The following is a 17555-nucleotide window of genomic DNA, read 5'->3' on the forward strand; positions in this document are numbered from 1 at the left end:
GGGTATCAATCACTTAATTGTTGCCGTCGTCATCACTGCACTGCCTTTCCTATAATTCCTTCCACTTAGTGACGCTGGTCAAGGACTTGAAAAGTTTTTACCCTTCGAATTTCCTCTTAATATGTCAATTAAGGCTTCGATTCCCAGCTACCCCCTCACCGTAACAAGCCACCTGGCAGCATCCCGGTCACCCCACGATCCCTTCTGTTCACCTACTCCGTTGAGTTACATCGCCCGTTTTGACATTCTCGCCTGTCTCATGGACTTTCATTGGCCGGCAGAAACTGAGACGCACCCAACTCCTCATCTTCCCGATCCGGCTTGCATATTTTCGTATTTTTATAATTAAATCTTTATTATTTATTATAATAAAAATTTTATTCTTGATAATAAATTTTTGCCCTTTTTTGGGTTCTGCGCCAAAAGACTCGAGGTCTCGAACCCCATTTTATTGGGCAAAGGAGAAGGCATGCCGTCATACGGAATAGGACCCCTGATCTGGTCATCGGTGCGACCTGAGACTCGTGGGTCCCACGCTTCTTTCTTGTGGACCAGCATGGATGCCACGTGGAAGCCGATGGTAGGCCTCTCCACGTGGGACATGACAGCAAGCCGCGTATGTGATCAGGGAAGGAGTGGCCCACTCATTTTTATGATCCAAACTTTGTATTTTTGTTTAAGAAAAAGAGAAATAACCATAAAGAAATATACTTTTCTTGTGTTTATAGCTCTACTTTCTAGATATGGGAATCCAGGTTCGACAAATCTAGGGGTTACGGCGTCTCGTACAGTCTCGAAGCCTTTTCCTTGCACGGGACGAAGAGAAAGTTGAATTAAAATAAAGCAAAAGAGATAAAGGAGAAGTTTAACACTATAAATAAAATTATCAGTTTTCAATTCAAAATAAAAAAAAAAAATTATCAGTTGAAATTATTTCCTGTTAATAATAATAGCAACAACAATTACTGTATTGCTACAAATAATATAATTATAAATACAAAAGGAAAGAAAAGCTTGCAGTTCAAGTTATGTTTTGTGGTCATGGTCGTAGCGAATAAATGTCCCACCACTAGGCGCGACTTTCTCGTCAGCCTGACGCCACGTAGACGCAATGGGAAGTGGGAACGCTAATAAAATAAAAGATGAAGAGGGGAGAAAGAGAGAAACGTAAGTCATGAAAATCACGATTAAGGACCCAAGTTCTAAAAAATTCATTTAACTATATTTAATATTTATTAATATTTGTCAAAACTCGATTCAAATAACAACATCATATTAAACTTTTTGGTTAGTGGACATGATATTAAAATTCAGTGTTAATATAATTTTAATTTATTAAGTTTGTCTTTATTGTAATTCTGGTCTCTTAAGTTTTAAATAATAAGTTTTGGTTTCTGAGATTTTTTATTTGAAATAATTTAATAAAAATTCAAATATTTTGTATTTTAAGGAATCAAAATTTATGATTTAAATTTGAGGAATAAAAATAAATTTGAGGACTAAAGATTATATTAACTTTAAAATTTAATTATTTAAAATAAATGATTGGTGGGATTCTTATATGAGTTTTCATATCCTGGGTACTTAGTTGTGATTTTTTCCAAACAGTTCACGCGTAGACAGATAGATGAGACCGCAAAGGGACTGTAAGCATTCATGGGTTCAAATAGGAATGAAAAAATACAAAATAAAGAAAATAAAGAGACAGACTGAAAGAGAAAGGAAAAGGAAAAGTTTTCTCAAATCTGAACGAATAATAATAAATAAATAAATATTATTAATAGAAACACCTAAGCGGATAGGAAATCAAATCTCGTTCTCTGCCCTTTTTTCTTCCCGTCTCCTTGCACGATTCACACCTACCTGTTCACACTTGACGCCACCATATATATATAAATCTTTCTTTCTCTTTCTCTGTCTTTTCTCTCTCCTCAACGCAGAAATTCCAATCTTCTTCTGTTCCTTGTTTTCCAAGCTCTACTTTATAAATCTATGCTTTTATCATAGAGTTCAAGATTTGATGGTTTAATTTAATGGAGGGGCATCATCTCCATCATCATCCTCATCTCCATCCTCTTCATCTCCATCGTCAATCACAACAGCAACCACAGCAACATCATCACCAGCAGCAGCAGCAACATAGTATCGGGGGTGTTTCGGTTAACGTTGATGTCGGAGACAGGTTTCCTCAATGGAGTATTCAAGAAACGAAGGAGTTCTTGATGATGAGGGCAGAGCTAGATCAGGCTTTTATGGAGACGAAGAGGAACAAGCAATTATGGGAAGTTATTTCCAATAGGATGAAGGAAAAGGGTTACTTTCGAAGCCCAGAGCAGTGCAAGTGCAAGTGGAAAAACCTCGCCACCAGGTACAAGGTATCGAATCTACCGATGACTCCTAAAAACTTCAATCAAAACCCTCTATCTTCACCGAATCCCGTTTTCTTTCCCATCACAAGTATACTTTACACAAAAGTGTAACTTAGGGTCATTCTCGATTTAACTGTTACGATTTCACCCATATGCTCTAAATTTTTCATGACCCATCTCTTTTTTATCCTCTAGTTGCTTGTAAAAGTGGTCCTTTTGTTAATAATCCCAGGTAAACCATTTGACATCTTCGTGTATATCTATGAATTTTCGTGTCAAGAAACTGTGAGGAAAGTTCTAACTACCTACTCCAACCTATCCAATAGCCATGGAAAAAACAAAACTATATACATATATCTCTCAAAAAGTATATTTAGTATCCCATATTTCTGCAATCTGCATATCGTGTAACATGTCGGGTCTATCTATACTTTGTGTTTGTCCAGTATAGATGATGCATGAGACCACGAGTATGCATATATAGTATATATTCAGGGTTACGAGGTTCACGCGTCTTACATAGAATTATCTGTGCATCTGTGAGATTTGATGAAGGGATGTGAAACAATGGAGCCAGAATCCCTGAGGCAGCACTTCCCATTTTACAACGAGCTTCAGTTGATTTTCACAAGTAGGATGCAGAGAGTGATGTTGGCAGAAGCCGAAGGAGGTGGCGGATCGAAGAAGAAGGCGCCGCATAATCTCTCGTCAGATGAAGAGGAAGAAGAAGATGACAATAACAACAAAGAAGACAGTGAAGGAGATCAGAAAGGTACTCCGAGTAGCAGCAGAAAGAAGAAGAAGAAGGGAAAGGGCAGTAGTGGTAATTACAGTAGCGGCAGCAGTAGTATTAATGATAGCTTGAAGAATATGAAGGAGATATTGCAGGAGTTTATGAGGCAACAGATGCAAATGGAGGCACAGTGGATGGAAGCTTATGAAGCGAGAGAGAAGGAGAGAAGAATGAAGGAGCTAGAATGGAGACAAACAATGGAGGCATTGGAGAATGAGAAGATAATGATGGATCAGAGATGGAGAGAGAGGGAAGAACAACGAAGGCTTAGAGAAGAAGCTAGGGCTGAGAAAAGAGATGCTCTTATCACTGCTCTTCTAAACAAGCTCTCAAGAGATGACATGTAGATGTAGTTGTTTAATTAATGTCAAGCACAAAATCAAAACCAAAGCTGAAACCTTAAATGTGATGAGAACTAGGTTCGTTCCAAGAAACTCTTTCTCAACTTCCTCGAAGATTTCCCGGTTTCCGTCATCATTTATTGTTTTTGTGTTGCTGGCTGACTCTTTGTTTGACGAAAGCAATGGAAGAAAACGATGAGGTTTAATTGCGCTGTTATTTTTCCCAGTTCACTCGCTGCTCTTTCAGATTTCTTTGCATAGCCAAGCAAGCAGTGAAAAAGAATGATTAATTCATGTGTACTCATTATAATATGATTTCTTATTCGTCTTTGGAATTGATTGAGAAATATTGATGTAGTGAAGAGAGAATGCTTCAAAGTTCAAAGAGACTGATTCAGTCTTGGGTGTTGGTAGTAGGTGTAAGCATATAAAACAGGAAAATTGACATTACCTAACGAGATGTGGAGAAGAACAGCAAAACATAGTGTCCGTCCATATATAAAGAGATAATGGTTGAAATCATCATAATGTCTATTCCATTCGGAAGGCACACTCTTGTACGGTTATATAATGGGGCATTTGCAAATTGCAATCCCTCACTTCACAAACAAATTAAAAAGTACTCTCAATTTCATTTTTTTTAATAATTCCCATCTGAAACTGATCTTGATCATCCCTCTCCAGATAATAATCTTTATACATATAATCTTATCTTACAGATTCAGTTTCCTACTTGTTTAATAATGTGAATCAAAGGAGAAAAGTTGCAAGTATTGAAAAGGTCGCTTGATTTTATATAATTAATAGTTTGGAATGAAAAACAGCTTTTAGCAGCAATTGATGGGATGTCAAAGCTTTTGGAATTTTCAAGAGGAGGATGCATGAGAGGTATATATTTTGACAGCTAGATGATTCTGTGTGTGTGTGTGGCGTGTTTGCATGAAACGAGATGTCTGTGTGTGTGTATTGAAATTGACTTGTCTCAGCTGGTCATAGTATGAACTTGTGACTTTTAATCGATGTTATTTGGGCTATGGAGGCTTCTCATCATGATTCATATGGACCATCAATTTATTCTTTTCATTGAAATTAAACTTGCACTTTCTCTCTCTCTAAGCTTTTCAGATGTAAGTACTATTATTAAGAGGAGAGGGAGAAATTAAATGCAAGATATTATAGTAAACTATGTCTAAATAATACTATATATTAGTGTTAAGTTTTGATTTCTCTTGTGTTTTTGACACAACATTTATAAAAAAGAATTACATCTTTTATTTATGGCTTGTAACTATAAATTAGATCGTACGGTGCATTGCGTATATATGGAGTTTCGATAAATATAAGTTGCATTATTTATATCATCTTCGATTCTTCAATTAATACACACACATATCAAATTTGTAACTTATATATGCATGGTGTGATTGCGGCGTGGGTGCAAACCTAAGAGAATGATGACTTTGGGTTATACTAAGTTTGAAACTGAACGGATTTGTCTTTTATCCCATAATTCCTAAATTGATTTTTCATGCTTCTTTGGTAAGGATTCATGTATGAAATTTCGTGAGTTTAATATGTGGTCGTGTGTTCTGTAAGTTTAATTTGTTCTATAAACTATAAAGTGTTCACATTGTAACATTTAAAATAATAGTTCATTTTTGCCTGAAATAACTTGGACTTTACATATGCGCCAAGTATAAAAGAATGCCCTCAATTTTGACTCAAATTGTTTCTTTATGTTACCTGTCTATTTTGATAAATGTTAAGACCTAGTATATATCTGCAATAAACACACACACACACGTGCATATATATAAATATGCTTTGTTTTATAGAATATATAGTACCACAATTTGATTGTTACGTAATGGTTAAATTTCTCTCCATTCACACATTTTGTTGCATTCAAACTACATTCGATAATATATACCTTGGAGTTTTGGTTTGAACGATTGACCAGAAGGCTTGTGTGTGTGTGTGTGTTACTTTATCAATGAATTTTTCAGTACAAACACACAATACTGCATGTTTGTAAAAGAGAATTTATAATGCATGGTAGTATAATAGTAGTAATATACATGTTAAAATATCAATTTTACGACGAATTGGATGAACTATATAATTAATTAATTAAAGTAATTAAGATTAGGCAAAATAATGACTATCCTGTTTGATCATTCTAGACCAAAGTTCAGATATGTAATTATATGTTTTAAGAGAGTGATAATTAGTTACTATAGAAGATTTCCCAAATTTTGAATGCAATTTCCCCTATGCATGTAGGTTCCACACTCAATATATATATATATATATAAATATATATCTCAATCTTTTGGTGGTTCAAAAAGATATCAAAAGGAATGGACAAAAAGGATTAGATTCTTGTGTCAAAACGCACATAATGAGATCTCCTAGAATTTTAGACTTTTAGAAGAATACAATTCTGATTAATTTGTTTAGAATTGTACTAATGGGTCCTATGAAACCAAAAGTAATACAAAAACAAATCCTACTAATTATAATTAATTAATTATTAGGTGTTAATCTAATTTTTTGCCGATGTAACAGTAAAAATGGTCCCAAACCAAGTTGGATGGTTGTGGAAGGAAGAACACGGATTTCCCAGAAAACAATGTGCTGTCCAGTGAACCAAATAATTGATAATTTCATATCAAAACTGTCTATTCATTGATAATTATAAGAAATAATATCTTTTTTGTTTTTTCTAGTCATTGCATTTGCGTTATGATATTGCCTAAAACAGTAATGTGGTGACAATCCGTAAACGACGACCCGTTTTGCTTTGTTTATGATATATGATGCTCTCTCTCTCTCTCTCTCTATATATATATATATATTTATATATCTGTGTTTTTTTTTTTTTGGCCAACCCCCCTCTCGCGGCGCGCATTGACCGACACATATATAAAACACATAGCTAACATCCAACAATAATCTACCCACCTACGACTGCACCTTCACATGAAGTTCTATATCCTTTCGAAGAGAAAATCATAGTTACTTTAATTATATATATAATTACATATGTGTTAGCCAAAGTTTCCTTTTGTTTTTTCAAGTCGTTTTCTATTCATAGGTGAGAACAATTGACGAGGTTCTAATATATCTTCGTCTCCGTTGACCAAAATGTATACACGCATATATATATATATATATATAAGTCCTCTTTTTTCTTTTTTAATCGATCGGATAGTTATATGTTTATTTATGTAATGGAAAACTGGGTCCTTGATGTGGTGTTTCTAAGTGAAATCAAAATTAAAAGGTCAGAGCCATAAGACGATTAATTAACATTAAACACAAACGCGTTTCTCTGACGGCCAAGTTTTTAGCAATATATTTATATAAATTTATATATCACCGACTCTGTCCTGTCGTCTACATAAAACATTCTTAACCTTTAAGATTCGAACCATCCTTCTTCTGCAATTTCCAAATAGTCAACCACGTTCAGATCTAGAACGCTACTTTACAGCCCATCCACACCTTGTTCTTGGCTGTAAATTCGGTGAAGTTTTTATATTTATTTGAATTAACCGCACATTATAATGAGTATATATATAATCAGTGGGTCCAAGTTCCAAAACGATTCCAGCTCTCTGGTTGCCTGCCTCTACTTTCTTCAGCCACAGATGGAAAAGTCAAACATAGCTTCATGTTTATCTTCCCTGTGTGGGTATGTCGACAATTTTCTGATAAATCTCTAAAAGTAAACGCAGAATATTTGACATTTGTTGTGTCAGATATTGTAATTAATCATCGGGGTTCTTACTGAATAGTATATTGCTAGCTAGCTCATTAATTAAGGCAATCATATCAACAACAACAATCCTTTGACATTATTCGTTTTCATCATTTGGTTCCGTATTAAATTGATCACATTGGGCGTGTTTTCATGGATCCTTCTCTCTAATTAAATTGGTATTTACAAGATTGTTGTAGCTTGTTATGAGTCTCATATCATATTAAAGAAAAGCTCTTCTTTCTAATAGATTATGAGGCTATTTGGGAGGGGTTTAAAAAATTCCCTATAAGCACGTTTCACGTAAACTGAGATAAAACTCTTCTCACATATTTGTCTCGTATTTCGTAAATTACTATTGAAAAACTATTTATAAATTGTTCCAAATAGACTCTATACGTTTAAACAGCTCTCCTAAATAAGTTAGCTTTTAGCTTAAACTCTCCCACTAGCTAGATTTATAACCTGATCTTATTCAAATAACGTGTTTTTATATGATATAATATGCAGCAAATGGGAACCTTTGAAGAATTAAAATATCATGTATTGTTGGAGGGGTACATATCATCAAAGCGACAATCTTTGTTTCTAATTAAATGTACCCACATGTGTTCTAATGATGATGCATCAGAAAAAAGTGGTGGCCATACTTACTCCTTATAAATGCATTCATTCATTAATTTCATATTTTGGTTCCACATGTGTGTGAGGCTGAAAAATATATGCTCACATAAACTTGGAACGAACTTGAAGGGTCTAACTGGAAATGTATGTATATATTTACTGAAAAGTATCAGAATTTAACCGTCTAAAATTTTATTAATATTTCCAGCATCTCATTCCGATTTCATCATTATATGAATCTTCGGTTTTGTACTGTACCTTTTTTTTTGGAAATATAAATATAAAAGGAGGACTAAATATCTAACGTAAGTATGCCCCTTATTTTAAAGTCTCTACTACTGGAATGCACAATATTAGAACATTAATTAATCGGGGTAAAAAATCATTAACTAGTGATTTTTTTGACTTTTTTAGTACAATTTCAAATTATTGTGACAGAAAGCTTTTCCAATGGTATGTGATATAAATATATGTTTATATATATTATCATCCCAAACGATTCCATCCTCATTCAATTAATGTGTGTGCGTGTATTCTTTTATTGTCAAATACATGAGGAAATAAGATAAAATAAAACTTTTTCAGAAGATGAAAGTCCAAAGTAAATTAATTAATTAGAGCAGATATATGTCTGTTGTGCGTGAGTGATTGATTCAATGTTTTAAGAATCTCAATAGAACTTAATATTATGTCGGAGGAACAAAGTTAGAGTTGCCGAAAGCAAACTCTTTCTTCTTTTCTTTTACTGCTAATGGCACGAGATGATATATTCCATGAATAAAGATAAGATACTGCATATCTTTAATTTCTACATATATTTTATGTTGAAAATATTCCATTCTTCCTTACTGATTATGTGTAACATATAACATGTTTTCTCCTGAAAATCTAAATAAATTAAAATCCTGTAGATTTCAGAGTTTCCCTTCGCAGAATTGCAGGATTTCAACAATTTGTGCTCGAACTGTGAAATGAAAATGTCATATATATGGTGTAAATTATGTATGATAACAATAAGATAAAAATAAAGATGTTTTTCAAATGAAGTATGATCATAAGTAATTTATTAAGAATAACCATGCTAACATGGAAAATAATAAACTTATATTTTTTGGACCTGATGAGCTTATAACGTTTGAAAAGGAAAAAAAAATTAATCGTTACACAACACGCTTAAGATCAGATAGCATGTTTATACTCAAAATTATAGTATTTAATTTTAATTAAGCTATAAATCGCTCATTCTTTTGTTTAACTATTGTTCTAATTTATAATATACTACTCTGATCATTATTATTCATCACTTGTAGCAGAAGATCTTGGTCTTTTTTATTTGTCACTGATACTCTTTTTAATGCTTCATTTCAATTTTGTTCATATTAATTATAAAGGTGAAGAAAGGGGAAATAAGTGAGGGAAAATATGCTATCTATTTAATAAGGGCAAAAATAAAAAATTTCATTTATTTAATATTTTCTTTTTATATGTGAAAAACTTTTATAAGTAATAAATACTCCCTTCGTTCCTTATTATAAGAGACATTTAATGCTTATGACATGTTCCTATATATAAAAGATACTTAAAAGTTGTCTCTACTTTTTTGTGTTGATTTTCTATTTTACCCATATTTATTATCTCCAACTCACACTCTTTTTCCCTCCCACTTCTCTTTCTTTTAATAATTTAATTGTTCTCTCTCATGCTCCCTCTCCTTATTAATGAGGGTATTTTTGGGAAAAAAATATACTTTTTACATATTAATTGTTCTTAACTAATTTTAACTATTTTTTTGATAAACATACTTCGGTTATTTATCTCTTATAATAACAAACGGAGGGAGGGAGTAATAAATATTGGAGTGGTAATATAGCTTGATTGACTCTTCAAACAGATAGCGCTTTTATCACAGTCTTCCAACGAACCCACCAAATTGAACCAAAACCATAAATGATGACATTTATATATTTATTTAATTTTTGTTTCTCCACTGAGGGAATAGCGATCTCAACAAAGTCTAGTTGATCCTCTTTGTCCTCTGGCTTGGGGGCATTTACCATAACATGACAAAGCACTACTCATGACTTTCTTTATTTTTAGTCTTTTCCCCCCTCATTTTCTTTCTATATTTTTTCAATTAAAAAAATTATTAATATTAAAGAAAGATAGAAAAAGGTAGATATTCGGGGAACATTTACAATGTTCTTATTGTTTTTATAATTTACTTATAACCACCATCTCAATGAAGATTTATATATTAGACTAAATATTGGGCATTTAGACCTAAATGTCTGTCACTTTATTCTCTTTATTGAATCCAATTAAGCTAAATTGTTATTGGCACAATTTATGACATTATATGAATTTATTCACTTCTTAATCCTCAAAATTAGAGAACATACTCACATTTTTATATAACCTACTCTTTACAGTATTTGGTCCAATGAAAATTATAATATTCTGTTATTCGCCCACATTGAATTGATATCTGACTCCTGGATAAATAAAAAGAAAAAAATTAAAAGATTTGGTAATTGGCTTAGTTTTTATTTTAATTATTAGTTACTCCATTCACATTTATCCATTTTGACTGATCGTGGTTAATTATATAATTAACTATTCATCTTAAGTCTTGTTTGAATTGATTAGACAAACGATTATTATATTTATAATAAGTGGGTTTAGTTTTGATAGTTGACAATATCATTTATTATTGGTGACTTAGAATGTAAGTTGCTTTTGTGGACCATTAATTAATTTGACTGTGGGAAAAGGTTGGTTGAAAATGATTTACCGTTTGACCTTTTCTTATAATACCCATTCAATTAAATTAAAAAGATTTATTTTTTTAAAATTAAATTACTTATTGCTTTTAATTTAAGCATTTCACGCTGTAAACCCTGTTTAAAAAATTACAGAGAAAAAACAGCATTTTTTTTAATTAGTTGACAAACAGGGACAAATTAAATATTGTCGTCATCATCAACTTATGCCACAATATAATATTCAAGTTGATTCAAACATTTTCAGTATGAGTCAAATTTAGGTTTGGTACTTAAAAAAATCTCATTGATTTTTGCCCACCAACTCACCAAGCCACTTATGAAAAATTATTATTTTTTAAATGATGTGAAACTTGAATAATTTACAATTCTAGGGTAATATATTCATATAAAAACACAAATACTACATCATTCGTAGCGGCTACGGTTCAATTTAATAATGGGCTTCGTCAAAATTGACTTTCTCGGCCCACTAACCACCGTTATTGGACCATGGGCTAAGATGGGCCATTCCTTGGCCCATTAGACTACTCACTCGCAGTGAAAGTCAGTGGAATAATGAAGATTTATGGAAGCTCTGTTCAATAATGATGATGATTTTTCTTTCTACAGTTGTAGGAGAAGCGGAAGAAGAGAACACTTGGCTCAAGTTAAAACCATGTTTGTGAAATGATATCTCTGTTGGATTTATGAAAAATAGTTGCTTGAGAAACGAAAAAAGATTGTTATATAAGCAATGCTGTCAATTGTTGACTAGCCGGTTATAAATAAAATAAGAATGTTTAATGTGAAATTCTAGTATTTGGAAGGTTGCTTTGAGAATTTTAGATGTATTAAAATCATACTCTTCCGGTTCTTAATATTAGACCCATTTAACTAATTTGATTAAATTAGGATAGTTAGGTAAGTTAGTTAATTATAAGAAACGTGACATATTTTTCCTAAAACACCATCACCATCTTTCTTAATACCCCATCTCCCTCTTCTACTTGATTATGGTTGAAGGAGTATCCATAGGGATAATTAAGAGAAAACTGATAAATATGAGAAATGGGTCTTATATTTAGAATCAAAACTAACTTAATAATTAGGTCCTATATTGAGGACCGGAGGAGTATATTATAAATAAGAAACAATTAACAATCGACAAATAGTTTGGCTAAAGCTGGTTGTGATATCTTTTAAGCAATCACAAATTTAAATACCAAAAAAAAGAAGGGCTTTCAAGAATAAGTACCGTAGCTATGCGAATATGTTTTATCTCTTGATATCGAAGTTCATTTCAAATTAAAGAAAACAATACAATCGAGAACACTAATGAAACCACAAAAGGAGAGTTCTAGTTTGATTTAGTTCTTGAAGTTTAATTTGTATTAATCCAGTCTCTAAAATTTTATAACCATACAAACTTATGCCCTGCTTATCTTTAACCAAATTGTTAAAAGCAAGCATATTTCATTCACACATCCTTTTACAAGTCACCCTACATTTCTTTGAATTATAAAAGACTATTTGCATATGACTGTGAAATTTTTTAGACTTAATTGATAAATATTAAATTCCGATGACTAAATCGATAATTGAGGCAAAATTAAAGATAAAATTTTATTATCATTAATGTAAGATTTAGTTTTGAACTACAAATTGAATCTTATCTTATGAATCAGAGGTAGTACTATTTTTTTGCTGGCCAGTGACGTGATACCATAACACAGCACCAAATCGTTCGTGATAGGATATGTGTCCTACTTTTCTGGAATTGTTCTCAGATATTAAAAAAAATTGGATTAGTGGGGTGAAAAAAAAAAGATGACAGCTGGTAGGTTGGTTGTAAGCTTGTAATTGTAAAGAGAGAATGTGGAAGGATTAGGGATGGGATGGATGAAAGGCACAAACTTTTTCCGACACAAAATGGTTGGATGCTGTATGGACGCATGTGAGATGAACTGTGTCTGTGTGACTGTGTGAGTGGTCCATTGGGAGACAGTGTGTACCTCCTCACTCTTCACCTTCACATTATTTGATTCATTCACATTACTCTTTCTTTTTAATTCAATTAGGCTACTCACTACCAACAAAGTCTTGCGTAGTCGGTAGATAGTTGGATCCCTTAAACATGATGTCTGGGATTCAAACCAAGCCATGTGTATAGAAAAAATTTTGTTAGGAGAAGCAAAACCCACTTCAGTAATCTCTACTTCTCGGAAGGATTAGTTGGGAATACCACCTGTTTCTTAAAAAAAAAAAAAAATTAGGCCACTCACTTTCAGAACCACCATGCTGATATGTGACAGACAATGACTTCTCCCCCGTTCTCTTGTGTCCATTGCTCAACCCCATCTCACCCCATTCTCATTCTCATTTTCATATAATTTCGACCTTTTGTTTTCCATTCAGATTTCCTTGATACTCTTGGATCCTCCTCTCAATGTTGGGTCAAGGGTCTTGTCCTTTTCAATCTTTATCACCATGCTCGATGGTTTTTAGGTATATATATTTACAAAGTTAAATACTTTTCTAATCCTAAATATAAAAACTAATTGAAGGATTTGTTTTACTATTAAATGTAAGATTTCAATCTATTTTGTCTATCAAATTTGCATTCCCCCCTCAAAATATTCCTATTAATTACATATATTAAAGGGAGCTTCTCTCATTGGGATAATAATTAAAGGAGGTATTTTAAATAAACAAATATTTATTTATTACAGATAATTAACCTAATTAATTTTTTAAATATTTATAAGCTAGTTATCTAACTCTTACATTTAGGATTAAAAAAATATCAACCAACATCTAAACTTTTAAATTAGTTATCTAACTCCTATTTTTATATATAAATTTTTTTTACCAGAACTATTTTTATATATAATGATTAACTTATTTCATGTGGTCCAGTAGCTTCTCCAGGGATTTAAATTTTGGACAAAATCATTCCTTTAGACTTAGAAATCAGAGCTAGCCAAACTAAATTTTAGAAAGAGTTATCAAGGGACAAAACGAATAATTGATAGATATGCATGCTTGAGAAGGGGGGAACAAGAAAAGACAGGCAAATTAATGAATTTATTTGTATTTTTCAATTTTCATCTAACATTGGTGTTTAAACTTTAAACTCACGCAAATACATCATCAATTTGATGAAGATAAACCACTTCATCAAGAATAACCAATTTACAAGTATTCTTCACTCTCAAAGAAGAAACTACAATAACAGGTAGATACACTCTGCTTAATCTTCAGCAGCAGACAATCACTATCAAACGTGTCAGGCAACAAGCACCTACTCTCTTTTATCCATTAAGGAACAAGTTAGCTCTTCGCAATTCCAAGAAATTACAAACTCCGACAGTGAGACAATCTCCGAAGTTAATTTCTTCAGAGTTAAGGAGCTGTGTCATATATATCACATACTTCTTCTGTTGCCTCTCATATTGCCTTGTTTGTTTCAAGTGGGAAAACTGTTTAAAGCTTCTACTTTGATGATGATGAAGAAGAAGAAGAAGAGCCAGCGACCTTAGGGTCTGTTTGGTAGTATACAACATCCCCTGTGTCGCTAACAAAATGGTCTTTCTTCAAGCTTCTTACCAGATCTCCAATTAGGTGAAAGGGAAGAGGTCCTGATTTCTTTGGTTCACGGAAATATTCTCCGAGTACCGGCTTTGCAGCCTCAGTCTAAAAAAGCATTAAGGATTTTTTTTCAGTGAAAGATAAATAATTTTATGATAATTATATAAAACACATTAAAAGTAGAGAGATAATACTCACTGCTTCTACCAAGTGGTAGTGTGGAATTTGAGGAAAGAGATGATGAATGACATGGGTTCCAATGTCATGGTGGATGTTGTTAATCCAACCATAATCACGATCAAGAGTTGTAAGTCCACCTCTTAGGTAGCTCCATTCCTATCACAACATAAATGAAGATTTATTACTTCTGAAAATACCACAAACTTGAAACACTAAAATAAGAGAGACTCTCACTAAGATCATCCAATCACGTTAACTTTCATTTCCCAGAAAAAAGTAAAAAGAAAAATGAGGGAGAAATGATACCTTTCCACGATACCATGGTAGTTTGTCTTCATGTCCATGGTGATGCAGGTAAGTCACGAAATCCAGCCACATCACAAAAATCTTCAATCACAAGCAAAGTTCAATTAGGGCTTGTAAAGAGGAAAACTTAAAGGAGGGAAACAACTGCGAAGTATTTAATCCACAGAGAGTCAAAAGAACTGTGAGCTTACCCAGTAAGGAATGCCGTAAAGCTTGAGCAACTGAATTGGACCCATCACAAATCCTAAGCCTACAAGCAAAGCAGCCATGGCGGTCCAACAAATAGTAGAAGTGATAACATCTTTTCTTTCATTGGGAACGAACAAGTCACTGTTTGGGTCAAAGTGAGAACCAGTCTTTCCTGGACTTCTGCTCCACTGCAATTTGTTTTTTCAGATCATGAACCAAGTCAATTTCCTTATTTCAACAAACTGCTTTCATGAATTTCACATTCAAGTCTTGTGAAAAACTTTCAGGAACAGAAGCAACTTACGAGGTAGAAAGGATATGCAAGCATTGGAAATGGTACAGTAAATCTCAGAGTCTTGGTCAAATTATCCAAGTTCTTGTATATTTTCTCAGGCAGCTGCAAGTTTGAAAATTCAACTTCTCATATTAGAAACTGCAATAGAATGAGGAAGGAGGGGACAAAAGATTACCCCTTTAACGCTTAGGAGTAAATAGATTTTAGCCTACCGGGTGCCAAGATTCATCATTTTCCACATGACCATGGTTTTGGTGGTGAGTTCTGTGACTGATTCTCCTGTATAATTTAGAAAATTACAGTGAGAAGTGTCCAAGAGAAGAGAGGACCAGAGGAGAGAAAGTTCATTTAGAAGCATACCATCCATGGTACGGTACAAGGATTGAAGAATGCAGAAGATGACCGACCACACTGTTCAGCTTGGGATTGTTTGAAAAGCTTCCATGACCACTGAAACATCAAAACCAACAATCAAATGAATCTAGACACAGCTTTATAACCCAAACTAGAAATTTAACAGAGATCAAAGAAATTGGTCATTACCAATCATGTCCAAGAACAAACAGAGCCCAGAACATGGTTCCTTGAGCAGCCCAATACAGAGGCCAAACCAGCCAGTTGTTTAAATAAGCAGCAGCAGCAGCCATTCCAAAAACCATGACCACATCTCTCACAACATAACTCATCGACTTCCATGTGTCCCTCACCCAGCAATGTTTTGGAATGGCTGCTCTGATATCTGCCAATTTGAATGGTGGTGGAGCCCCAGGATCGAATTCTGGTTCTTCCTGGGTGACCCCATTAAACTGCACGTTGATTGTCTCTTTGCTTTCTTCATTCTCTCCTTCAATGGAAGCAACTCTCAAAGGAGCACTCACTCTCAATTCCCAGCTTCTTCTCTCTCTAAAGTTACCAGTTAAGCCTCTTGTCTGAAATTTCAGATCTGTTTCATTCACACCATTGTTTGCGTTTAAAAATCTAACCTTTGAGCTCTTACACGTAACAGCTCCAATTCTGGGTCGAGGGAATGTTGGCGGAAGGGGCTTTAACCCACATTCTGTTAAAACCCAACTTGCCATTGGAGACCCAGATGGAGCTTTTTAGCTTTAAAACAGGGTTTGCCCACCTGGGCTCTTGGGAAAATAAAAAGGAAAAGTAACGGTGGAGAGAGGGGGCGAGAGAGAGAGAGAGAGAGAGAGAGAGAGACGAAAATATGTGAACCAAAGCAGAAAGAAGGCAAAGCCAGGCAAAATATCTTAAAGAAGGACAAAACACTAGTAAACTTATGACAAGGAAAGAAAGAAAAATTTAGTTGAGGAATTAAATCCAACACTCAGTGGGCACTTGTGTTTCAACGACAGCCACACGTTGATCCTCCACTCCTCTGGCTTCCCCCCAGATTCTCCTCCCACCTCAACACAAAGCTCAGCCTCTTAGTTTACAAATCTGAATGAAATATTGAAAGTCGGAAGATCAAAAGGGTTAAAAGGAAAAAAAAAAGGGGCAAAAGCTCAGGAAAAGTTTGCGTCTTGGGGTTGGTCTTCTTGTGGGAGTCTGAGTTTGAGACGGACTTTATATATAGAAGTCGCATAGCGATATTTCCTCGTAAATATGTGTGGGAGAGACCAAGGCGTGTTTACTTTTCCCTTTCAACATTCTAAGATTTGAACTTAGAATTCCCAGTGTTGCCGTGTGGCTGAGGTTGACCTATTTTGTCTTGTGGGTCTCACCCTTTCTCTAATTGGTTCATTATGCGAGTCCGCCCTTTAATTAATGGGTCGGTAGTGCTTGCTTCAGCCCACCCATGTGCCGCACGCTACACAAATTATTTTTCTTTCCTTTTATTTCTTAAACTTTATTATTTAATATTTATTCACATTTCACACGTAGGTCGGAATGGATCAAACGGGGTATGAAATGAAATGAGCACTATGGCTGCTTTTTATGTTCTTGGACTTTTTTAAATCAATCACGTGTTTTATTGAGTAAGCCTCCATATCCAAACATAGTTTATAATTTTAATTTATAGTTATTATAATAATAGGTCGGAGGAATTAATAAAGACACACATGCACACATGTTTTGATCAAAACAAAAATAATTATCCCTCATATTTTGTTATAAAAGAGAAAAAATGTAATTTAAATATTTCAAAAAAGTATGATTGAAACTTTAATTTGTTGTTATGTTGATGTTTGTGTTTGATGGTTTATTTATTTATTTATTTTGGATTTACTTTGGGGGTTTTGGTAGCATCAATCCCATGTGCCGATTAGAAATAAAATAATGTCAAGGAGGGATAAAATAATCCAGAAATTCAAATTATCAGTCTATTTAAGTCCCAT

The 17555-nt window shown here is 33.6% G+C and overlaps 2 protein-coding genes across 2 annotated transcripts; one reads left to right on the forward strand and one right to left on the reverse strand.

Moving 5' to 3' along the window:
* The first annotated feature begins 1932 nt into the window (after positions 1 to 1932).
* Positions 1933 to 3720, forward strand: LOC114722532 (trihelix transcription factor GT-3b-like). The gene is made up of 2 exons (XM_028908578.1): positions 1933 to 2375; positions 2925 to 3720. Exons 1-2 carry the CDS (start codon positions 2034 to 2036, stop codon positions 3507 to 3509), a joined length of 927 nt encoding a protein of 308 aa, XP_028764411.1. The 5' UTR covers positions 1933 to 2033; the 3' UTR covers positions 3510 to 3720.
* Positions 3721 to 13806: 10086 nt separating this feature from the next.
* LOC114722529 (omega-3 fatty acid desaturase, chloroplastic-like) lies at positions 13807 to 16690 on the reverse strand. The gene is made up of 8 exons (XM_028908575.1): positions 15754 to 16690; positions 15571 to 15660; positions 15423 to 15489; positions 15220 to 15312; positions 14918 to 15103; positions 14727 to 14807; positions 14439 to 14576; positions 13807 to 14345 (listed from the first exon to the last, which is right to left on the reverse strand). The coding sequence occupies exons 1-8, from the start codon at positions 16287 to 16289 to the stop codon at positions 14145 to 14147; spliced, it is 1392 nt and encodes a 463-aa protein (XP_028764408.1). The 5' UTR covers positions 16290 to 16690; the 3' UTR covers positions 13807 to 14144.
* Positions 16691 to 17555: the final 865 nt, after the last annotated feature.

This window comes from Neltuma alba, unplaced genomic scaffold (assembly GCF_004799145.2).
Source record: "Neltuma alba isolate B1F8T4 unplaced genomic scaffold, ASM479914v2 tig00012096_pilon, whole genome shotgun sequence".
Classification (NCBI taxonomy): Eukaryota; Viridiplantae; Streptophyta; class Magnoliopsida; order Fabales; family Fabaceae; genus Neltuma; species Neltuma alba.